This window comes from Dipteris shenzhenensis, chromosome 13 (genome assembly GCF_047967505.1).
Source record: "Dipteris shenzhenensis isolate YYH24624 ecotype China chromosome 13, Dip_SZ_1.0, whole genome shotgun sequence".
In the NCBI taxonomy this organism is placed as follows: Eukaryota; Viridiplantae; Streptophyta; class Polypodiopsida; order Gleicheniales; family Dipteridaceae; genus Dipteris; species Dipteris shenzhenensis.
In genome coordinates this window covers 19,302,956-19,327,480 of record NC_141608.1, presented here as the reverse complement: position 1 = coordinate 19,327,480, position 24,525 = coordinate 19,302,956, and the positions used below count along the sequence as shown (strand labels likewise).

General features: G+C 46.6%; 1 protein-coding gene across 2 annotated transcripts in view; it reads right to left on the bottom strand.

Moving 5' to 3' along the window:
- Nucleotides 1–24,525, bottom strand: part of LOC147895128 (uncharacterized) — a 60,545-nt gene that overhangs the window by 30,883 nt on the left and 5,137 nt on the right. For both annotated transcript variants that reach the window (XM_087383391.1, XM_087383392.1), the window contains exons 3-4: nucleotides 24,128–24,397; nucleotides 23,945–24,025 (exon numbers count right to left, since the gene is read on the bottom strand). In XM_087383391.1, coding sequence (XP_087239517.1) covers nucleotides 23,945–24,025; nucleotides 24,128–24,397 — 351 coding nt within the window. The remainder of the gene's footprint in view (nucleotides 1–23,944; nucleotides 24,026–24,127; nucleotides 24,398–24,525) is intronic.

The following is a 24,525-nucleotide window of genomic DNA, read 5'->3' as shown; positions in this document are numbered from 1 at the left end:
TACTGATCGGATGGTAGTCATCCGGGATGTAGGAGCAAAAGTCTCCTCATAATCTATGCCTTTTTTCTGAGCATAGCCTTTAGCAACCAGCCTGGCTTTATATCTGTCAATGGAGCCATCTGGCTTCCGTTTGACTTTAAATACCCATCGTGTGCCAATAGCATGTTTACCCTGTGGCAAGTCCACAACATCCCAAGTCTGATTTTTTGCAATGGACTGCAACTCATCGTGCATGGCATTCATCCAATGCACATTACCTTGTGCCTCTTCAAATGTGGCAGGCTCCTCTTCATCAAGGAGAGTACCTGCATATGCTGATTCCACTGAATTAGCACCTTCCATGTGCCTTGCTGCACTGCGAGTCCTACCAGGTAACGGAGCATCAAGTTTACTCTCCCGGAGAGTCTGTAACAGCCAGTTTGGGACTGTTTTTGCTGCATGTATGTCTGCAATTTCTTGCTGCACCGCTTGTTCCACTGCCTGTGGAGGAGGCATGACATCCTGTGGCGGAACTGAAGCATTTGAAGGTTGCTGTAAATTCTGATTTGGATCAGAAAAATCAGCAGGGGAACCCAAAGCAATGGGTAGCAACCCTTGAAAGACATCTTCTGAAGGTGAAGGCATTTGAAAATCAGCCTGAGTGTGAGCTGAATTTTCAGAAAATATCACATCTCTACTTACAATGATTTTGCGTGTAGCAGGATTGTAGAGACGATACCCCTTGCTTTCTGCACTGTATCCAACAAATATGCATTTGATGGCTTTATCTGACAATTTGTGCCTAAATTCAACTGGCACATGTGCATAGGCAAGGCATCCAAAGACTCGGAAGTGATCCACTGAAGGCTTCCTGTCATTCCAGACCTCAAAAGGAGTTTTTGTTTTTAAAGCCTTAGTGGGAGCCCTGTTCAAAATGTAATTGGCACACATCAAACCCTCTAACCAGAATTTATGAGGCATGTGTTTGCTTTTCAGCATACATCTGTCCATCTCCATGAGGGTTCTATTTTTCCTCTCAGCTTTGCCATTTTGCTGAGGGGTCAGCCTGACTGTGAGCTGATGCACAATACCCTTTTGTTTGAGGAAAGCATCAAATTGTGCAGATAGGTATTCCCCACCTCTATCCGTGCGTAATGTCTGTATCTTGAGCCCGGTTTCATTTTCAACCATGGCTGAAAAGTGTTTAAACACTGTGAACACTTCAGATTTCTTTTTCAGCCCATAAACCCAAGTAAAATTGGAGTAGTCATCAATAAATGTGACAAAGTAGAGATGACCACCCAATGAAGGAGTCCTCATGGGACCACAGACATCACTGTGTATAAGCTGCAATTTGCGAACAGCTTTAACTGAACCATCCTTCTTGAAGGGAAATCTATGCATTTTACCTAAAATGCACCCTTCACAGGCATGTGGAGGAGGTATCTCAAGAGGTGGCAATGCATCAACCATTGAAAATTTCTGAAGTGTCATTAAGCTGTTATAATGCATGTGGCCATATCTGGCATGCCATAATTCTGCATCTTGCATGGCAACTGTAGGGGTAGAAATTGCCAAAGCATGAGCTGCTCTTTTCTGAAAAATATCAAGCTGAAAAAGCCCACGCAGCAGAGTACCAGATAACATTAAGGCATAGTTAGCTTCCCTGTCCCGGACAGCACATTTGTCATCCTCAAAGATGACCTGAAATCCCCCTCTGTTAAGAGTGGACATTGAAAGGAGATTTTTGGTTATGCCAGGCACATATAAGACATCAGAAAGTCTGAAAATTGAGCCATCAATTGCAGTGAGCTCAACTTCTCCTGTGCCACGTACTGAATATGAGGAGTTGTTGGCACAAGTGACTTTCTTACCAACAGGAGGTGGATGCAAGGAAGTAAAAAGACACTTCCTCGAAGTGATGTGCTTGGATGCACCGCTGTCAAAATACCATGTGTTCAGTGTTTCATCAACACTGAAAGCAGATGCATCTGTAGAAGAGTCAAAACTGCAAGTCAAAAATGCATATGTATCATCACTGCAAGTAGCTGTACTATCCCGAGCATCTGGAACAGCCAACCTAGAATCAGAAATGCAAGATAAAAAGGCATAATCTTGACCAACAAAGTTGGCTGCAGCATCCCCACTGTCCAAATGCACAAGGGGCTGAATCTGAAACAGCCATTCCTGAGCTGTTTTTCTTTTCCTTTGCAATCCTTTTCCTGCATTCTGCTATGTGATGACCTGGCTTTTTGCAGTAGTGACAAAAACCCTTCTTTTTGGGCTTGCTTGCATCACTTTTAGCCTTTTGTGAAGGCTGTCCTGACCCACTGGAAGGCTGATTTGCTGCTGTCTTTGCCTGTCCCTTTGTTTTTTATTTAAATTTTGAGAGCATGGCTTGTTCACCTGCACGTGAAGCCAAATTTTTCCTGGTCTGCTCTTCCTGAAGCAGAAGTCCTATCAGCTCATGAAAAGAAAGAGGATTTGCACCCCCTCTCAATGATAAATTCAGCGAAGTGTGAAAGCTGAGATAAGACTCAGGAAGAGAATTCAGAGTGGTTGTAATCATCTCTGAATCAGGAATAATCTCATCTATGTTTAACAACAGCTCTCTGAGATCCTGTAGCTTAGTGAGGTGGGCTGACATGGAGTCACCCTCCTCCATATGTGTATTGCTCAACTCTCTTTTTAAAAAAGATACCCTGGCATCATTCCGTGCTGCATACATGCTTTCCAAAATATCCCACGCTGCCCTGGAGGTCTTACACCACCGGATATGCGGAATGATTGATCTTTTCACTGAAAGAGAGATGCATGACAAGGCTAAGGCATCCCATGAATCCCATCTCTTTTGCTCAGGAGTATTGACTGTAGCTGCACCAACAACTTGTCCTGCAGCTGCACCTTGTGCACGACCTCTTCCACCTCCTTGCTGAGGAGGGGTAGCAGGTGCAATATCTGCTGGTCGGATTTCATCCCCATTGACATAATCCCATAAATTGCGAGAAATCAGAATATTACGTACCATGAAACTCCAGAGGGAGTAGTTGGTACCATCCAATTTGTCTTCCTGTGAAAGACCACCAAACTGGAACTCATTCTGATTTTGATGGGCCATATCTGAGAAAGAGATTGAAGCAGATACAAAGCTGAATTCCCTTACTGGGAATAAAATGCACAACTCCCAAAAAACACAGCCAAGCACGGGCTGTATATGCAACTTAGATTTCTGCACTTAAGCTGTCAGAAATCTGTCCAAGCATAGAACACTCTCCAAAATCTGCCAAAAGTGTTCCAAACACTCCAAGAAAGGCAGTATGTACTGAATACTCCAAAAAATGCTCTCCAAACACAAAAGCCCCAATTTGTGGCTAGAAATTGCAGCCAGAAAGGGGTAAAAATGCTAAAAGCCCCAAATCTGCAATTTTAATACAAAAGCCCCAAATTTCAGACTATATCTCCAATTTTTCTCCAGATGTAGCTCCAAAATTGCACAATGATTGCAATGTCTGCAATATGCAAAATGCCCCAAATGTACTCGCAGAATACTTAGCCAAACAATGGCTGTCTGCAAAATTAGCCTGCCAAAGATCACCTGCTAGTTCTCTTGTACAAAACCAAGGAGGTACCTGCTGTACTGAAGTAGATTCAGTACGGAACCAAGCCAAGAAGGTACCTGCTGTACTGAAGCAGATTTAGTACAGATTTACTGTACTGAAGACAGTACGGAAATGCCGTACAGTTTGTACGGCACTGTACGGCTAGTACGTCGACAGGTACGTGGACTATACAGGAATGATAACCTGTACGAAAAACAGGTACAAATACTATACGGCGTCGATGTACGGGAGTTGTACGACGACGGTGTACGGTACTTTACGAAACTGTACGGCCTTCACGATGTACGGTGAACAGGTATATACGACGGCGACGGTGTACGGCACTTCACGGACGGCGGTCGATGTACGAATCTGAATGTTGCGCTGTACGGTCAGCAGGTATGTACGGCCGACGATGTACGAATCTGAATGTTGCGATATACGAACAGCAGGTGTGTACGGCCGACGATGCGTCAGGATGCCGTACAGTCGTACGGACTGTACGGACAGATTGGAGCGGGCTGAAGCTGGAGCAAGGCGCTGGTACGAAAAAGAGCAGAGGGCTCAAAGGCCTAGAACCTGCTCTGATACCAAATGAAGGAAAGGGAGAGAGTGAGAGCTAGAGGGAGTGAGAGAGTAGAAAGCTTGGAAGCTGTAGTTGCAATAGAATAGAGTGTAAAGAGTACAACACAAAGTGAGTAGGATAAGGTTTTGTCCTAGTGACAAAACCTTAGTAGTCACTAACCATAGTTAGTGAACTAACTGCAGTTAGGGGGGAAAAACCTCTAAATGAGGGAAAAGTGCCCCTAACTAACTTATTATATTACATTGGTCACTGCTGAATTATATCTATAATTCCAACAGTAAACAGACCGGATAAAAGGGCCCCTTGGCTGCCCTGTTTTCTCATTCAGTTTGCTCCTGCCTTCAATTCTCCTACAGCTCCACTTCAGCCTCCTGTGCAGCCCCTGGGATCCTCAGATCTGGCCCTGCTCTAGCCTCAGTCCCTTGGCCATCAGTTCAGCCTGATCTGAAGGTGACCACGCAGCACAACAGTTGGAGGTTTGGACCAGCAAACGGAGAGATGTTTGGACACTGTTTCCTCAGCTTTCTCAGCTCTCTTTTACAGTTTAAACAGCTCACTCTCAGCTCTATATTTCAATCATCTCTCAGTTCTCTCATAGGATCTCTCACTTCTAGTTTTCACTCTCTCACTCACGCAGTAACCCTGCATTCCGATAGACAGCACAAGCCTCTTCCTTGCCTTGCAAAAGCGTCCTACATCATCAGTGTGGACAGCATCAAGGTCTCGGTATTGGTCGGCGTTGCCTCTCAGGTCCTTGGGTCTGCTATACGTGTGCACAGTGAGCTCTTCAAAAGCGTGTTCCGTGCTCTGTTGAAGAGTGTTCTTTGTATTTCTCAGTTAAAGCAAATTCTCTCCTGATTGGGGGAGGGGCCCTCAGTGGGTACAGGGACCCAATCGGTTGTCGACTCTACTCTCTCTCTATAAAGAAAATACTTGGAGACAAATAAAACAATACTGAAGACAATCAATGGCTGAAGAAGATATATATATCACAAACGGAACTTAGTACAAGTGAAGAGAAGCTCTAGAGGAAACAAACTTCAGTCCTGACAACTGTAGTGGACTTCTGCACTAGCTCCACAAGTTGGAACTGAACCAAATCTGGGACAGCAAACTGATGAAGGGGTTGCTGCAGATTTGGAATAGAAAGAACAGAATCTGGAGCGGAAGTTGGAGGTAGATCTGGAGCAGAAGTTGAGGGCAGATCTTGGAGCAGAAGTTGGGACAGATCTGAAGCTAAACGAAGGCAGATCTGGAGCAGAAATTGGAGCTGATCTGATGCAGAAAGGAGAGCAGAACTGAAGCAGAAAGGAAGGCTGTTCTGGAGCAGAAAAGAGGGCAGATCTGGAGCTGAAAAAGGGGACAGATCTGGAGCTGAAAGGAGGACAGATCTGAGCAGAAAGGAGGAGCAGATCTGGGGCAAAAAAGAGGGCAGATCTGGAGCTGAAAGGAGGACAGATCTGAGCAGAAAGGAGGAGCAGATCTGGGGCAGAAAAGAGGGCAGATCTGGAGCTGAAAAAGGGGACAGATCTGGAGCAGAAAGGAGGACAGATCTGAGAAGAAAGGAGGGGCAGATCTGGGGCAGAAAAGAGGGCAACAGAGGAGGCAGCCAGGAGGCAGAAGTTGAGGGCAGCAGAGGAGGCAGCTAGGAGGCAGAAGTGGCTCAGGGTGTGCAGGAACCTCTGGAGCTGGAGGAGAGATGATCTTTGAATACCTATCCCCCCCCCTTTAAATAGAAAGGGGCAGAAAAGTCGGTCAACCAGCAGGTTGACCGACCTGGTCAGATTTGACCGACCAGGTCAATCTGGTCGGCCAGATCTGGTCAGACCAGAAAAAAACATTTTTTAAATAATTTTTTATTTTGTTTCTCCTCTGCACCGGGGCTTTTGACATTTCTTTGGTTGTGGTTTTTGCCTCCGATTCGGGGTTTCTTTGACAGGATTTGGAGAGGCACCAGTGGTGTTTGTACCTGTTTATCTGGTCCTGGAGAATTGGAGATTGCCTGGCTTAACACCCCCTCTCAATGTCCAATGCAGACAGGAGAAGCAAAGAGGTGTTCCATGAGTGATCTATCATCTTCATCAGCCCTTTTTTTTTTTTTTTTTTTGGGTTTTCATTTAGATGGAGATGCCTACAGAGTAGGTTTTCATCTTCACTAAATGCCCAGATGATGGTACAAAAAAGAAAGACTTGAAGGAGTGCCCTCGCAGGGGATTTGTTCACTTCCTTAAGTACACAAAGAGAAAAAAAACTGTTAAAGAGGAGGAGGTAAACCAATCCCCAACCGTGGGCAGAGATGCTCAAGAGTAGGGCGATTAACCGGCTTGGTAAGAATATCAGCATGATTATTGGCAGCTGGAACATAGATCAACCGAATAGTACCTAATTCCACTTGCTCGCGAGTAAAATGAAAGTGAACACCGACATGTTTGGTGCGGTTGGAAAAAATGGGATTGCCTGCGAGAGCAATGGCACTTTTGTTGTCGACGTAGAGGATCGTGGGTTCAGTACAAGGAAAGTGCAATTCTGCCAAAAACTGTCGGAGATATATGGCCTCTGTGGTACAATCATACAAGGCCCGGTATTCAGCCTCAGTAGAAGAACCAGCAACAGTCTCTTGTTTACGGCTAGACCAAGAAACAGGTGCCGAGCCAAACTTGAAAATATAGCCGCCATGAGAACGACGATTGTCCGGGTCACCAGCCCAGTCGGAATCAGTGTATCCCTGTAGGGTTAGTCCTGGTCTGAAATGTAAACCATAAGAGTAAGTACCACGAATGAACCGCAAGATACGAATACATGCATGCCAATGAGTGAGCTTGGGTTCATTAAAATACTGACTGAGAATAGAGACGGAGTAAGCAAGATCAGGACGAGTGTGAAGGAGCCAGAGGAGTTTGCCAACAACCTGGCGATAGAGATGTTCATCAAAGGGAGGAGACTCCAAGTCTTTTGAGAGCTTTACGGTGGGATCTAAGGGAGTGGCAGCCAGCTTAGGCTCATGAGGAATGATTTGATCAAGGAGTTGAAGAGTTGATGAACAGAAAGAAGATTGACCCCTAATTAGGGCACATAAAACACTTGATCCAATTGAGCAAGTTTGGGACCTTTGTCAGTATCAAAAGTTATTGAACCAACACCATGAATAGTAGCAACAGAGTTATTGCCACAACGAACTCCCCCTGTTGCCGGTTGGCGGGAAATGAAGAGATCAGGATGAGGGGTCATATGATGAGTGGCTCCACTATCCACAATCCAAGAAGATTTAGAGTCACACGAAAGAGTATGAAAAGCTGACCCAGATAAGGAAGAGGAGGAGTCAAGCTCGGTGATATGGATCAAGGCTTGAGAAGTGAAGTCTAGAGAATCTCCGGTGGACCAGTCAGACAGACCTTCAGGAGTTATAAAGGGAGGAGAAGGAGTGAAGTGATTAGTGACATGGCCCTGCGGTCTCCAGAGACCAGTGTTCGAAGGAGAAGGAGGAGGACCACCCCTAGGACGCCAACGAGGTGGTTGAGGAGTCGTGGTAGGGGGTTGTGGAGTCCAACGGGGTGGTTAAGGAGTCGTGGTAGGGAGCTGAGGAGTCCAACGGGGTGGTTGAGGAGTCATGGTGGGAGGCTGAGGAAGAAGGCCTTTGGCTTTGGAGCGACATTCATCGTCAATATGCCCAACTCTCTGGCAATGCTGACAAAACCTATTCTTTTTGGGAAGGGAGTGCCAGGCGGGTTTACTACTAGAGGGGTTAGGAGTAGGAGAGGGCTTTCTGGAGCTAGGTTGATCTTTTGGAATCCCGGAGAGAAGAGCCCCCTCTGAAGCAGGAATGCTATGTTTTTGGTGGACCTGAGAGTAAAGACGAGCATAACGCAAAAGTTGACATTCAAACTCATAAAAAGTAGGAAGAGAAGGTTGAGAAATGATTTGTTGCATAAAACTGAAATACTTGGGCGGAAGTTTATTTAAAAAGAAAGTAACTTGGTCATCCTTGGATTTGGGAGGACCAGTTGTGGCAAATTCAGTAACTAACCGCCGGTAATCGGCTAGTTTAACCTTGAGATCATCGTCAGCAAGAATCTGGAATTGTTGGAGATCATGGTCAAGATTGATACGACGAGTACGATCTCGAGCTGCATAGCGGTCAGTGAGATGTGCCCATCGCTCAGAGGCAAGATCAAAATGCTGTAATTGAGAGTGAAATTCAGGTAAAAGACCTTGCATAATTTCAACAATGGCAGTGGCATTACGATGTCGCCACGAACGAACTACCTGAGGAGGATAAACATGAGGATCAGGTGGCGATTCGGTACCTTGAACGAGTTCCCATAGGTCTTGAGAATCAAGCACATGGCGCATAAGATTTGACCATGTGGTATAATTAGACCCGTTAAAACGAGTCATATCAGTGAAAGCATGTTTGGCTGTTGCAGAGACAAGGTGAGGGGAAGAAATAGAATGATAGGGAGAAGCAACCGGTGGAGGCAGAAGAGAATTGGGAATAGTAGCAGAGTGAGAAGAAGGGAGAGGTGGCATCACCGGAGGAATAAAGGAATTTGAAAAAGGTCCTGAGGGGGAGGGATGAATATGAGAGGCCGGATAAGACATGAGAGGTGAAAAAGAGGCAGCGGGAGAGATAGAGGGAAATAAACTATAGGAATCCAGTGGCATGGGAGAAGGAGGAGGATGAGAAACCACTGGAGGAAAGATGGCAGCGGAAGAGATGAGAGGGAAGGGAGGGAGGGAGGGATGTGAACCGAAAGCAAACTCATTGTCAGACGCATTTCTCCCTTCTCGTCTGCGAGTGTTCACATGCATGTATGGATTTGTGTCCTCGTGATTACTTGTTCCTATGCCTTGCATAACAGAAGGAGTTGCACTAAGGGAATAGGGCATCATACCTTGCACCAGGGGATACTTGTTCTTCGTTGGCACCGAACTTGAGATATTGCTCAGCTTCTTCTCAGTTGAATAGAGGTCCTTGTTGACGTATTGGAGAGAACCGTGGAGAGGTAGAGGCACGAGGTGTGCGGGTACCTGCTTCAAGTTCCTTCCATTTCTGGAATTCAGCAAATTCTTTAAAGAGTTTGGAGAGGTATTCATCACCTTCAATCCTAGCAGACTCTCTCTCGACATATGTCGAAGGTGATGGTTGAATAGAGGTTGATTCAGGCTGAGATCGCTTCGGAGAAGAGGGAGAAGACATCTTCAGGTGATGATTTATCTTCCAAGCTTTCCAGATCAAGGCTCAGGTGTCGATTGGCACACCTGGCTCTGATACCATATAAAGAAAATACTTGGAGACAAATAAAACAATACTGAAGACAATCAATGGCTGAAGAAGATATATATATCACAAACGGAACTTAGTACAAGTGAAGAGAAGCTCTGGAGGAAACAAACTTCAGTCCTAACAACTGTAGTGGACTTCTGCACTAGCTCCACAAGTTGGGACTGAACCAAATCTGAGACAGCAAACTGATGAAGGGGTTGCTGCAGATTTGGAATAGAAAGAACAGAATCTGGAGCGGAAGTTGGAGGTAGATCTGGAGCAGAAGTTGAGGGCAGATCTTGGAGCAGAAGTTGGGACAGATCTGAAGCTAAACGAAGGCAGATCTGGAGCAGAAATTGGAGCTGATCTGATGCAGAAAGGAGAGCAGAACTGAAGCAGAAAGGAAGGCTGTTCTGGAGCAGAAAAGAGGGCAGATCTGGAGCTGAAAAAGGGGACAGATCTGGAGCAGAAAGGAGGACAGATCTGAGCAGAAAGGAGGAGCAGATCTGGGGCAGAAAAGAGGGCAGATCTGGAGCTGAAAGGAGGACAGATCTGAGCAGAAAGGAGGAGCAGATCTGGGGCAGAAAAGAGGGCAGATCTGGAGCTGAAAAAGGGGACAGATCTGGAGCAGAAAGGAGGACAGATCTGAGAAGAAAGGAGGGGCAGATCTGGGGCAGAAAAGAGGGCAACAGAGGAGGCAGCCAGGAGGCAGAAGTTGAGGGCAGCAGAGGAGGCAGCCAGGAGGCAGAAGTGGCTCAGGGTGTGCAGGAACCTCTGGAGCTGGAGGAGAGATGATCTGTGAATACCTACCCCCCCCCTTTAAATAGGAAGGGGCAGAAAAGTCGGTCAACCAGCAGGTTGACCGACCTGGTCAGATTTGACCGACCAGGTCAATCTGGTCGGCCAGATCTGGTCAGACCAGAAAAAAACATTTTTTAAATAATTTTTTATTTTGTTTCTCCTCTGCACCGGGGCTTTTGACATTTCTTTGGTTGTGGTTTTTGCCTCCGATTCGGGGTTTCTTTGACAGGATTTGGAGAGACACCAGTGGTGTTTGTACCTGTTTATCTGGTCCTGGAGAATTGGAGATTGCCTGGCTTAACACTCTCTACCCTCATCTCCTTTCTCTCTCTATGGTAAACAACGCTCATTCCTCACTAAAGGTTTAAAGAAGGTCTTGCTGTAAATTACACGATCAGATAACCGTTGCATGCTACACATATCACTGCGAAGGGGAGGCAAAGGGGAAGCCATCGGGCCAAACGTAAGTCGAGGAATCCAAACGGGTGAGGAGTTATGAAGAAAAACAGAATTCAGCTGAAGTAGGCTGAAAAACCAGTCCAAAATCTCAACAAAGGAAGAAGATGAGAGAGAAAACCACACATGTGAAGTTTAGAAGGTCTAGGAATGGCAAAGGAGCATGTAGAAGGCACTAGAGCCACCTGGAACTCTAGGGGGGCCACTGAAGGTACAGGGCCCTCTAGGGGGCCCATTAAAAATGCCACGTCGTCATTTCCCAACAACCACTCTTTTAATTCCTTGGAATGCCTTTGGGCCTAGGGATTAATTACGCTTATGTGCTAGGCACCATGCCACGTTTAATTACACATTATTAAGCCCACGCTTGGACTTTTAAAACCAAAGTTGTCACAGTCTTGCAGTACATTAAAGTACTTAGAATTTCACGCCCCCGTGACATACCCCTCTCTTGAAACAGCAAACCACAGTTTGCTGCCCCAAAACACAAGAGCGAGCATGAAATATACCATGAAAGAGTATACAAGAAGGCCGTAGCTACAGTATACACACAGTGAAAATATGGCTAGGAGAGGCATGCATCCATCCATATACACTGCTCAAAATCTATGTGATCCTTGGCGATCAATAGTCAAGATGCATCAATATCATGAAGTCTCACAACAGAAATATTGTCACCTCAATATCTCATATAAAACATACAGTGTCATCGAGCGACCTCATGAAATCACGGTGAGCCCGTTTGTACTGAGGGAGTGGAGGTGCTACCCTCCCTCTCGAACACCAGGTAATGCTCCAGACGCTCGCTCTACTGAACTACCTGTAGAAGCCCGCAGTCGGGCTCTAACTGGGGCTCTAACTGGAAAGCATCAAGGTAAAGCTGCAATATCTTATGTGAATCTACCAATTCACCTTCCTCCATCCATTTCACATCGAGTGATGGGTAATTTTGAAATTTTACCAAGTAGCGACAAATAACTTTACCCTTGATCTTTCTATCTCTGTGTGCCAGAATCTGCTCTGGGACCAGAAATTCATCCTATTATTCCACTTCAGGTTGTACCTCTTCAGGTAAATCCAGAACATCTCCATGATATTGCTTTAACAAACTCACATGAAAGGCATTATGTATCTTCCAATGCATCAGCCGCTCCCCCTCCCCCGCCCTCAGCCTCTCCCCTCCTCCCCCTTCTCTCCCTCTCAGCCCGCCCCCTCACCTCTCAGCCCGCTGCCCCCTCCCCCGCTCCCTCTCATCCCTGCTCCCCCGCTCCCTCTCAGCCTGCCCCCTCACCTCTCAGACTTGCTCCCCCTCCCCCACTCCCTCTCAGCCCTGCTCCCCCTCCCCCGCTCCCTCTCAACCCACCCCCTCACCTCTCAGCCCGCTCCCCTCTCCCCCGCCTCTACCCTTCCCCCCGCCTCCTCCCTCCCCCTACCTTCTTCCGCCTCTACCCCCTCCCCCCGCCTCTACACACCCCCCGCCTCTACCCCTTCCCCTCGCCTCTACCCCTCCCTCGCCTCTACCCTTCCCCCCGCCTCTACACCCCTCCCCTCTACCCGCTCCCTACCCCCGCCTCTACCCCCCGTCTCTACTTCCCTCTCCTCTACCTCCTCCTTCCCTCTCCCGTCAGCTGCCCCCTCCCCTCTCAGTCCGCTTCCCCTTCCTCACTCACCCGCTCACTCTACCCTGCTCCCTCCCCCCGCTTCTGCCTCAGTCCTCCTACCCCGCTCCCTACCCCTGACTTTTTTCCTTCTTCCTGTCTTCTCCCTCTTCCTTCTCCCGCAGCATTTTTTTGGAGCGGAAGGAGCCCCAAAAATGTCAGAGTCAGCCTCCTCACCTCGATTGGCAATGGATATTCCGTCAGCCAATCCTACTCCACCTCCACCGGCCACGAAAACTATTACTTTTTCTAAAGACGAGTTGCAGCAGCTCAAGAAGGACGTAGAGATTGAATGCTCTACCACATTGCTAGCATGCATCTTCGGGTCTCACCCTTCCAGATCCCAAGCCAGAGACTAGATGTTTTCGGCTCTCCCAAACCTCACTCCACGATTGTTATATGTTTGTCTTCTGGGACGAGGTTTTTTCAAGGTTGTTTTTGGCACTCCAGAGGCTGCGAGCACTATGCTCAAAGCTGAGTTTTTACGCCTGGGACACAGGAAGATCTTCTTTGACGTCTTTGATATTGGTTTCGACCCAGTGGAGGCAGATAAGGAAATATTTTCGCTCTTCATCAGATTTCCCTGGCTTCCCCAGTTTTACCATCGACTTCTTTCTGTTATTGGGGAGCATTTTGGTGCGGTTGCTGAGATCCCACCCCTCCCTGGGTTGCCATTGACTGCAACAGAGGCAACCAAGGCTGATGGGGTACCTAGAGTTAGGGTCCTCTGTAAGGATCCTAACCTCACGTTGGACCATGTTATGATCCAACGCCCAGATGGTTCCTTTTTTCGCCAGAGAGTAGAGATTACAGGCAGGCAGGACCAGTGCAGGATATGCAGGACCATTGGACACTTTGCTAGGGATTGCCCCTGGAAGAAGAAAAGGCCCAAGAAGCCCTCTAGTACAGCTACCACCCCACGGCCTCGACAGGGGGGTGGTATAGGTCCAGCACCTGCTCCTTGGCCTCGACAGGGGGGGTGGTACAAGTCCTGCACCTACTCCTCGATCTCCGCATGGCGGTCCTCCTCAAGATGGTAGTGGTACAGGTCTAGCACCTCCTCCTCGGCCTCGACAGGGGGGTGGTACAGGTCCAGCACCTGCTCCTCGGCCTCCACATGGCGGTCCTCCTCAGGATGCTGGTTTAGCTCCTACTCGCCAGAGTGCTCCTCCACGGAGCGCTTCTTTGATACTACCACCTTCTACCTCAGTTGCCTCACGACCTTCTACCTCAGGGGCACCCGACGCATTCCATTGGGTTCCAGTTCGTGTGCAGATCCCTCCTTCTGTTCACGAGGGTACACTAGTGGACTCTGCTTCACCTCGAGCTGTCCCTCCAGTCTCACCTCGCACAGTCCGAGACGTTGAAGCTTCCACCTCCTCCCCGGTTGCAGCTTCTCCCCTAGCACCAACGGTGCCAGACACTCTCCTTGAGGCGGTAGAGGTCTCCGCGGCTAGGCAGACACAGGATCGAGAGCAGTCCTCACTTCCTCCCTTGGATAGGGGGAAGGGAATACTTTACACTATTGATCCTCTTTCTTCAGAAGGAATCGTTCGCACTCCGGTGTCTGGCTTGCTTCACACGAACTCATTTTCAGCCCTGGCAGATGCTTCACATTTCCCAGAGGAGGAGTTTGTGCCCTCTACTTTTGGTGAGCCAGTGATTGGGTTTCTTGTTAACAAGGCTTCTTCTTCAGGCGGCCGGGTTCTTTCCCCTGTTGATTTTCCGCCACTTGGTTCCATTCCTCGCTCCTCGAGCAGGAGGTCTTCCCATGTTGAGGGGTTTGTTTCCGCCACTAGGTCGGGTAAGGTGTTCCACTCTACATCCTCCCGTCAATGAGGATTATTAGTTGGAACATACAGGGCCTAGGTGGCGTCCCACATCGCCGCCGTGGACAGCTGATCCGGGATCAGCTTCATCCAGGTGTTACTGGGGTTCCATTGATATCTTATTTATTCAGGAGCACAAACTGGATTCTAGAGATTCTGCCAAGTCAGGCAAGTTGCTTTCTGGCCATACTTTTTGGTCCCCTGTCTTGGGCACCACGGGGCACTTCTATTTCAATTTCACAATTGGTTCTCCCCTTGGTTGTTGGACACGGAGTCATTATTTCCTCTAGAGCTCAGTGGATTATTCTCTTGATTGGAGGGCGTAAGGTTGGTTTCCTTAACCTGTATGCCTCCAACATTAGAGGGAAACGTGTCATTATGTGGAAGAATTTGCTCTCCTGGGCCCCCATTGCGGATTCATGGGTGATTGGAGGTGACTTTAACATGGTTGAGTTACCGTCAAACGAAAAAGGGGGTAGAGAAGGAGGACTTCACTCTTTGGAGAGAGCAGCTTGGGATGCCTTCCTTTTTCACTACTGTGGCAGAGATACTTGGTTGGACGATGCCTTTCTTATTCAGCCACAGTCCCTCCTCTTCTCTTGGTCGAACAGGAGGCAGTAGATGCCTATTCATGCACATATTGACAGATTCTATGTAGATGATTGGGCACTAGACAGAGGTGGATCGGTATGCATTGCTGCTGGGGTTTCCACTTCAGACCACTTTCCTATTGTGATGGCTATCTCAGAGCCTCACTTGAGAGGCCGGTCTGCCAGCATCAGGATTCCATATGCCTTGTACACAGAGGAGAACCTTACAAAGCCAGCCCTACAGATATTTATTTCTCATGTCCAGGGTGGGCAGCCATTGCCATCACAGGTAGCTGCTGCCCTTTCTGGTATTAGCGACTTCTACCTCTCAGTTGCTTGTACTAGGAGACGAGATATTCTCAGACGTGAGATTGGTGTTCGCTAGCAGTTGGCAACTTTGCAAAGAGAAGAGCAGAAACGGCCTTCAGATGCTTGGATTCCAGAGCACCAGCAGGTTTTGCTTGATCAGAGAGCAGAGTCAGGTTTTGCTTGATCAGAGAGCAGAGTATGCCTTTCATGCATGGGAGTCCTTCTAGATTCAGATGGGTGGCAGAATCAATAAACACTTTTTCTCTACTCTTGGCCCTAGACATAGTAGAGAGAGTGTATCCCAGCTTATTGACTCACATGGGGTTTTACAGACAAATCCAAATGATGTCTTGCGCATAGCTTCAGATTTTTATGCCGCCCTTCTTACTCCTGATCCTGAGACACGGGATAGAGAAGATGCTAGACAGGTTATTTGGCAGAGCATCCCTTTGTTGGTGAAACCGGATATGCATGTTTTGCTTGATGCACCTTTCACCAACACAGAGTTCAGGACTGCACTTTCAACCCTTCACAAGGGCAAGTGCCCAGGTTCGGATGGCATTACCCCTTCTTTTTTCATTGCATTTTGGGATATGATTGGAGATTACATTCTTCAGCCTTGCAGGGCATTTGGAACTTTGGTGAGATGCCCTGGTCGCTTACAGAGGGTCTCATCCACCTTATCCCGAAAGGAGGTTGCAGAAATCTAGTATCCCAGTGGAGGCCTATCACACTTCTGGGGACTTGTTACAAGATTCTGGCCAAGGCAATCAGCCTCCGATTGCAGCCCCTTCTCCCAGATCTTATTCATGACACTCAGACGGGATTTGTAAATGGCAGAAGCATTTTTTATAACATTTTCTCTTTCTGGAAAGCTTCAAACTGGGCCATGCAGAGCAGCCAGGGTCTAGCCATTCTACTTTTGGATTTTGAGAAAGCTTATGACAGAGTAGATTGGGGTTTTTTGGAGGGCACCCTTCTACGTTTTGGCTTTACTGATGCTTGGATCAGAGGTGTTTCCTCTTTGTACAGATCAGCCCACAGCCAGGTACTTATTGGTGGGGTAAGGGGTGAGAGATTTCAGATTTTCAAATCAGTCCGTCAGGGATGCCCCTTTGCTCCTTTTCTTTTTTTGTTCGTGGCCGAAGCTATGAGTATCTATGTTAGAGATCAAGCTTACATCTTTGGGCTGAGACTTCCCATTAGAAGGAAAGAGGACTTACTTGACAACGAGTTGGCAGATGACACAGCAATTTACTTGGATGCCACTCCACAGACGCTCACTTCTTTCAGGACAGCATAGCAACAATGAAAGCTACAACGCATCATCTAAAATGTGGCATTTACCACGTTAGCAAGAGTCTAAAATCCTTGCGCGTAAACAAACCTTTGAACAATTCTGCAAGCCTGACGCTGGGAAATCCCCACCGCTCACTGCCAAACTCATCTCAAAGCCATTAGTACAATTAACCTATGTGGGCAGCAAGCACGGGCACTGCCGTTCATGATTATGAGGGAAGCAACATCGAGAGGCCTTTCCGAAGTAGGATACCAGGTTGGCTTCTAAACCCCTACAGATGGTCCATGTGGATCTTTGTGGCCCTATGATGGTACCATGTCTACTGTCAGGACGGTCTTGGCGACGGGGGCACAAATAAATTAGCATAAATCCAATGGCTTTTGGATCAATGATGAGGACACTCCAGTTTGGGGGCTTGACATAGGATTCACTTGGGTTTAGAGGGGTGTGCCTGTCAGGTATTTGGGTTGCCAGGTTGGAAGCTCCTTTTTTGGAGCTCAGCCAAGCTGGATCTTGCCTCTAGAGTTGTGGTGGTCAACCAGGTTCTCTTGGCCACGGCTTGGTTTGTTTGTTCTTGCTGGCGCCGTTCTAGGGACTGCATCTCTCAGCTCAGGAGACTGATCAGAAATTTTCTTTGGAGTGGGCTTGATGGCACAGCAGATGCCTTAGCCAGGGTGGCTTGGGAGACCCTCATCCTCCCTACACAGGAAGGGGGTCTCAATATTATTGATCCAGATTTACAGTGCAGAGCTTTACTATGCAAGATGGTGGTGCGGGGACTTAATGCCAGAGCAGAAACCATGGAAGGCCTTTCTTATTAGCAGCATACAGAGGTGCACACCTTCTTCAGGAGGAGACTGGATGAGCAGTATTAGGTGGATCTTCACCACAGCACACCTCAGATCACCTTCGTCCCCTCTCATGATTGCCATTCTGAAAGCATGGGCCAGTTTCAGGATCACTCTTCGGAGGATTCCTCCTTCCTCTCGTGAAGAGATTGATAGGCAACCCATCATGTGGAATGATAATATTTTAGATCATCATGGCAGACCACTTGGTGCCTCACTCTACATGCAGTGGTCCAAGTGGGAGAGGGGACCTGCATCATCTTTGGGGTCTTGGAAAGCTTTCCGCAGGCTTCCAGAGGAGACCAAATATCAGTTGACAGGACATCTCAGAGGGAGTGCAGGGAGCGTCTTGCAGATTGAAGCAGCCCTTCCAGAGGATTAGGTAGACACAGATGATATGCCACTCACTCGCTCCACTTGGGCAGGTACTTTTACGAGAGGTGGTGTTCCGCTTCAGGTTTGGCCTTTCGAGATGCACAGGAGGATGCTTTAGTTTTTAGTGTGCAGGATGGTGGCAGATTGCTCAGGTCCACAGAGGACATCTTGCTTGAGTTTGCTTTTCAGCCTATCAAGGTTGTAGGTCTTTTGGTGCAGGAATCACATTCAAAGTGGTTCCTCGACCCGACCTTCCAGAGTTCCTCATTGGCAGACATTTGATATCACTGCGGATCTGCAGAGGTGCTTCTGGAGGAGACTCTGGAAATCCCACAGGAATAGAAAGATCACTCTCTTCTTTTGGCTCTCTATCCATGGTGGGATTGCAGTGAACCTTTGGAGATCCAGATTCGGAGCCGACCCTACTTGCCCTCGTTGCCTCTCTGCTTCGGAGACTATTCAACATTGTTTATGGGATTGCAGATAGGCGAGGATGATTTGGATGGGGGTAGCTAGGATTTTCAGTCACTTTGCACACTCCCCATTCTTTATGACATGGGGCTCAGTGGCTTGGCTTTCTCTTACAGGGCCTCAAGTATTCTATGAGAGACTTGACTCCTCTCGGGCCATTTTGGTTCGACATCATCAGATTGAGTCCTGTTCGCTGGATGTGGTACCACACCTTCCTTTTACAGCTGTACATACATCTGTGGATACTTCTTGGGAGATTCTAGCGAGCATAGCATCCTAGCATATCTGGAGAGCCAGATGTACAAAGGCTTTGGAGGGTACTCAGGTCATCCCTCGCACACTTTGGCTAGTATCTGGACAGACACTGCACATACTTTGATGGCCGTATGGATGAGTATGCAGGGAGACTCCCATGTAGCCTCAGCTAGGAGGGCTTCTTTCTTCAGGGAATGGAAAGATTCTCCTTTCTTCTCTGAGACTCCTACAGGGTTGAGGTGGCACTTTCAGCCCTCAGCCTTGGTTGTTTTCCACCTCACTTTGAGGGGGTTTTATTTATCCTCATGATTTCATGATGTATTCCGCTTTGAGCTTGCTCTCACGGGTTTTTTCTCTTACTTAATAGAAGTCTCTTTCTTGAAAAAAAAAAAAAGAAAGTAACAGGTGCATTAGTCAAACCAAAAGGCATCACAAGGAACTCACATAAGCCAAATGAAGTGCGGAAGGCAATCTTATAGACATCTTCAGGCCGTATCCTTATCTGATGGTATCCACTTTTAAGGTCAATACGACTGAACATTGAGGAACCTTCCAACCGATCCAATATATCATCAATGCGTGGAATTGGAAAACGGTTCTTAATTGTAACTTTATTCAAATACCTATAATCAATACACATTCTCCAACTACCATCCTTCTTTTGCACAAGCAACACGGGAACAGTAAGGAGAATTACTTGGCTGTATTAATCCCTTTTCCAAGAGTTCCTTCACTTGTGACATTATCCCTTTCCTGTTGTGCCTTACTGACACGATAGGGAGATATAGTAGGTGGTGAGCTTCCTGGAATTATATCAATTTGATGATCCTCGGGCCTCTTGGGAGGTAATTCTTGAGGAAGTGCACCTGAGAAACAATCCTGAAAATCTGAAATGAAAGCAGCCCTTTCTCTATCTAAAGCAGAAAGAGTAGAGCCTTCCTGAACTAGTTGGCTGTCCTCTTAGACAAAAATCAAGTACGCTGAAATATGACACTTTATTACATTGGAAATACAAGAAGCTGAAACTACACGGATGGACTCCCCTTTCAACTTTACATCAAGTACATGATTTTTGCCTCTATGAGTTAAAGAAATCTTCTTGTTTCTCATCTGCACATCAGCCCCCACCCTGTACATGCAAGGCATCCCAAGCAAAGCATCACACTCTGGCAAAGGCATAGCAAAGGCATAATGTAGAAGTCCTCTACATCCTGATATCCCTGGATATGCATCCTCAACTTGCCAATGATAGAGTGACAGGTGTGTTGAGTTCAAGGTTCGCCATATCACACATGCCGGATGGCCCCATTTCCTCATGCTTGATGCCAAGCCTTCCTGCCATATCAAGAGTTATGAAATTCGCCTTTGCCCCACAATCAAAGAAAAACAAACAATTCTGTTTCTGATTTTTCCCCATGCTCTTTTTTCGTTTCCTCTTCATCATGTGCATGTGGCAAACTCCCAATCACATCTAGATTAAGTCCTATGGAAGGTTTAGGCCTTTTGCCCTTCCGATTAGCCTGTTTATCATCATTCTTACCACCATCTGACCTGTCTCTTTTCTTGGATGGGCAATCATAAGAGCGGTGTCCCTCTCCTTTGCATATAAAACATTTGTTTTGCTTCATGAGTGACTTTTTCTCTTCATTAAATAACTTGGTACGGGGCTGTTTATTAGGCTGTCCACGCCTTTGACCAGCTTTGAATTGGGCTTTTCCTCCCTTTTGAAACGGTCGTTTGCCATAATTTTTATTTTCAGATTTGATGTCCTTATCCTGGTGTTTGGCAGCCCGTTTGCTGTCTTCTTTCTTGCTGTCCATAAAGCCCAAATTCTTCTCCTGCATCCATGCATATGCTGTCCTTGCATTCTCAATTAATTGAGTCATAGAACCCACCTTGGTTTTGATGCAATAATCACGTAGCTTACTAGGCAATCCACAACAGTACCTCTCTATTTGCTCTTTCAAAGAAACATCCCTGTAAGAGCTCAAATGGCAGCAAAACATCTGGGTGTAATCATCAAGATTCTTGCAAAGTTTGTATGACAAGTCATGCCAGTGTGAAAGTACTTCAACTTCAAAAGTTGGAGTAAGCCAAGTAGAAGAGAACACTTGCTTAAATTCCAGCCAAGTAGCAAGTGCATCTCCATGAAGCATAAGGTTGGTGTACCACTTAAGTGCATTGCCTTTCAAAAATGTGGCAACCTTCCTCATCTTGGATGCTTCTGTAAACAAACCCCCAAGAAATACAGCATCAAACAGTTGAAGGAATGTGAGGCTTTGTAGCTGTCATGTACTCCATTATATGTCTCAAACTTGACATGAGAACCACCATCCTTAAATTATTTATATACATTTGATGTTGGCTATCCCAAAGATGGCTATATTTTTGTAGCATTCCCTTCACTAGGGAGAGCCATGCTTGGCTGAACATTAGGCATGGGAGCATGTGATGTGGCTTGCATGCTTGGCTGCATTCCCACATTGTCATACATGGCTTGCTTTCTATGCCCAGTTGGCGGTGAAATCAACATAGCATCAAAGATAGAATCAGTACCAAAATATTCAGGTTGCTGCCTCACATATAGCTGAGGTGGCTGAGCCACATTTTTGGACTGCACATTATTATTTTGAGGAGTAGAAGTACCCAAACCAAGGCCTTGTGCTGGCTGCTCATACTGGTGCACTGGCTGTACTTTTTGTACCTCTTTCTCAAGTGCTCTTTTGGGGGATTCCTCTCTCTTGGAAGTCACTTTCTGATTCATTTTTGATGGCTGTCCCTCATGGGAAACTGATGCATCAATGTGCTGTCCGCCATGAGAAGCTGATGCATGTGTGTAATCACTCTTTCCATGCTTGTGCTTCTTGATTTCTTCTTCTTCTTGGCATTTGTTTGCACACTCTGCGCCAAGTTTTGAGTCAGCTGAGTCAAAGCAGTCACTGCACTTGCAAGCTGTGCATTCAACATAGTAACATCATCTAACTCACTGCTAGAACTAGTATCACCATTAGGCTGAGTTGTAGCTTCATGTGTGGCCTACTCAAAAGGCATTTGTTGTGCTCCCTGCAGCTGTACATTAGCTGGATCATTAAGGCTTTCCTACCTTCTCCTTTGAGGAGTTGTGGAGCTCTCTTGCTCATGGGTACTCACCATGTTTATGGGTGTAATATTCAGCTATCAAAAAGTGCAGCAAAGATATCCTTCCCGCAAACTACCGAGGCCCACCTCTTGAGGAAGAGTGTGTGGTATTCCAACAATGGAACCAATGAAACCAGCCTCTAATCACTCAGAGGGCAGTGAAACTAAAACTTTAATTACTTCAGCACTTATTTACAGCTCACAAAGCATATATCACAACCATTAACCATTGCATGATCACCATTTGGTATTTACCCATTTGTTCACAAACAAAACCATTGAAAAAGGGATGGAGGCATTTACCCATTTGTTCACAAACAAAACCATTGAAAAAGGGATGGAGGCTAGAATGCCTCTACTCAACAAACATACACAAGTGCACCCGATTGACCCCAAACACCGTGGTGCCCCTTTCGGTATTTCTTTATTTTTCACAGTGAAATGATTACAAGTTGCATCTGAGAGACCTTCCTTGCAACTGAGCACGCAGCCACAATTCACTGAGCCTTCGCAAGGCTTTCAAGCATAGAACACCATCACATAAGTGCACTTAACCCATAGGCTCAATCCAAAGGCATTCTCTTTTCCGAGTGCAATTCCATTGGCTGTCCAGATGCAATCACACTACACGCCAGCTGCACTCTCTTTAAGTGGTTTCTAGATGGCATTCACGAAGCTTTTCAAAGCTCCAAAATAAAATCAGGAAAGTACCCAACCAAAGAATGACTCATGTAACACTGCCTAAGCACCTATGAACCAAGAAAGAGACGACACATGAGACCAACCAATAGCTTATGACAAAAAGAAATTGCAGCAGCAAAATCACAACTCATCAAGCTTTGAAAAACTCGAACCAAGTCCTCAATCGCCAAGAGGACATAATAGCCAATGCCCAATTGCATTCTCAGCCAAAGAGGAGTGCAAAGGCATGAAGAAAGAGCATTTACAAGAGCCAACCACCAAGAATTCCACTGAAAAATGCAAAAAGAAGCACTTCTGTCACGAAGAAGTGAGAGTTCTTGGGCTCAAAAGAATTGTGCTTCAGAGAGGAATGCATTGAGAAGGTTTTGGAGAAGTTGCATCGCCGGAAAGCCCTCCAAAACTGAAAATCCAGTCAACCAGCGCATGGGACCACTCGAAATTCAACAGAAAGCTGTAGCTTTGCAAGAGGAGAGGCCCAAGAGGTTGTAGAAGCAAAAAGGTCCAAAAAAAGCCACTTTTGCAAATTCGACCAGCAAAAGAAGTGCTCAGCTCTACCCATTCTACCAAACGCATGGAGGGAAAAGCATATCACTGCGAAGGGGAAGCCATCGGGCCGAACGGAAGTCGAGGAATCCAAATAGGTGAGGAGTTGTGAAGAAAAACGGAATTCAGCTGAAGGAAGCTAAAAAACCAGTCCAAAATCTCAACAAAGGGAGGAGATGAGAGAGAAAACCACATCTGAAGTTTAGAAGGCCCAGGAAGGTCCAGGAATGGCAAAGGAGCATGTAGAAGGCACTAGAGCCACCTGGAACTCTAGGGGGGCCACTAAAGGTACATGGCCCTCTAGGGGGCCCATTAAAAATGCCAGGTCATCATTTCCCAACAACCACTCTTTTAATTCCTCGGAATGCCTTTGGGCCTAGGGATTAATTACGCTTATGTGCTAGGCACCATGCCGCGTTTAATTACACATTATTAAGCCCATGCTTGGACTTTTAAAACCAAAGTTGTCACAGTCTTGTAGTACATTAAAGTACTTAGAATTTCACGCCCCCGTGACAGCCTCACTGCAGAAAGTATACAGCAGATAGAAGAGGAGAAGAGAGAGAGATAACTCAAACTTTATTCATCCACTAATGTGTCAAAACAACTCACAAAAGAGTGCAAGGCTTCCAGCAAAGAGGCTGGCCACAAAACAGTAATCCAAGTGATTGCACTGCTGAAAACTCTCCAAAATGATGCCTCTCTCTCCAGTCCACGGTGCCAGCAAGAAGGCTTCAGTGAATGTTCCACCTAATGTGGAGAAGTGAAGGGGTTTACATAGGCCCTAGAACAGCCGGCTAGACCTGGTGCTATAACCGACTGGAACACCGATCAGATCTGACCTAATCCCAGTCTGTAATATCCCAACTACTGTCAGGGCTATAAATAGGCCCTGGCAGTGTCCAAGCCCTGCTGTCCATATGCCCAACTGCCACGCAGACAGCTCCTGTTCATCACGGCAGTTCCCTGGGTGTTCCATCCATGCAGCCACTGCTCCAAACTGACCAGGCTGCTGCGCAAACCGATGCTTAAGGTAACCCTTAACCCCCTACAGTCAACTGATACCTTGTCCTCCTGATTTTCAGGTTCACAGGTGGGTCAGTGACTTCTAACACTTAATTGATTAGGGCTGGAGGCAACTTCTCGTGTGTTGCTCATTCAAAATAATAGAACTATTGTTATCATACTAAGAATAAACAAAACTTGAGCATGAAAATTGTCGAGAAAAGGTTTGGTGCGCACCTCACCACCAGCAGCTTTAACAATTGCTGCCATTGCCTCAAAGTCAGGTGTTGTGTTTGGACCTATAAGCACTGTAGTACCCTAAACAAGGAGAATAAGCTTATTCAATTGATGCCTTGGCAGTTTAATTTGAAATTATTGAATTGAAGCATCCACCAGATATTTATGAAATTTGGCAGTCACCTTCAAAAGGGTTTTACGTTGAGCAGCAGCTAGTGACGAATGCATCGAAAATCCCAGCTCCTTCTCTTTCTTTGTATCTTGCAAAATGTAGTTTCTCTCATCTACATTATAGTGAGCTTGACTGCAACTTTCTAACCATAGGGATGTCACAATTGGTTTTCCAGCAGCCATAGTTTCCAACATATTCCGTGTACGAACAAAACAGTCAGCAACAAAATGAGTGCAGTCTGCAGCTGACACAGCAAGATGTCCTCCAAGCTTTGCCAAAATCTGTGATCAAAAAGTTTAGATAGTTCAATTTTATTCCAAAAGCAAATAATGTCACTTTGAGAAAATTTTGGTGTAACCTCTTCACTCCAGATGTAAAAAAACCCTTGCATTTATTGTTAAGGATCTCC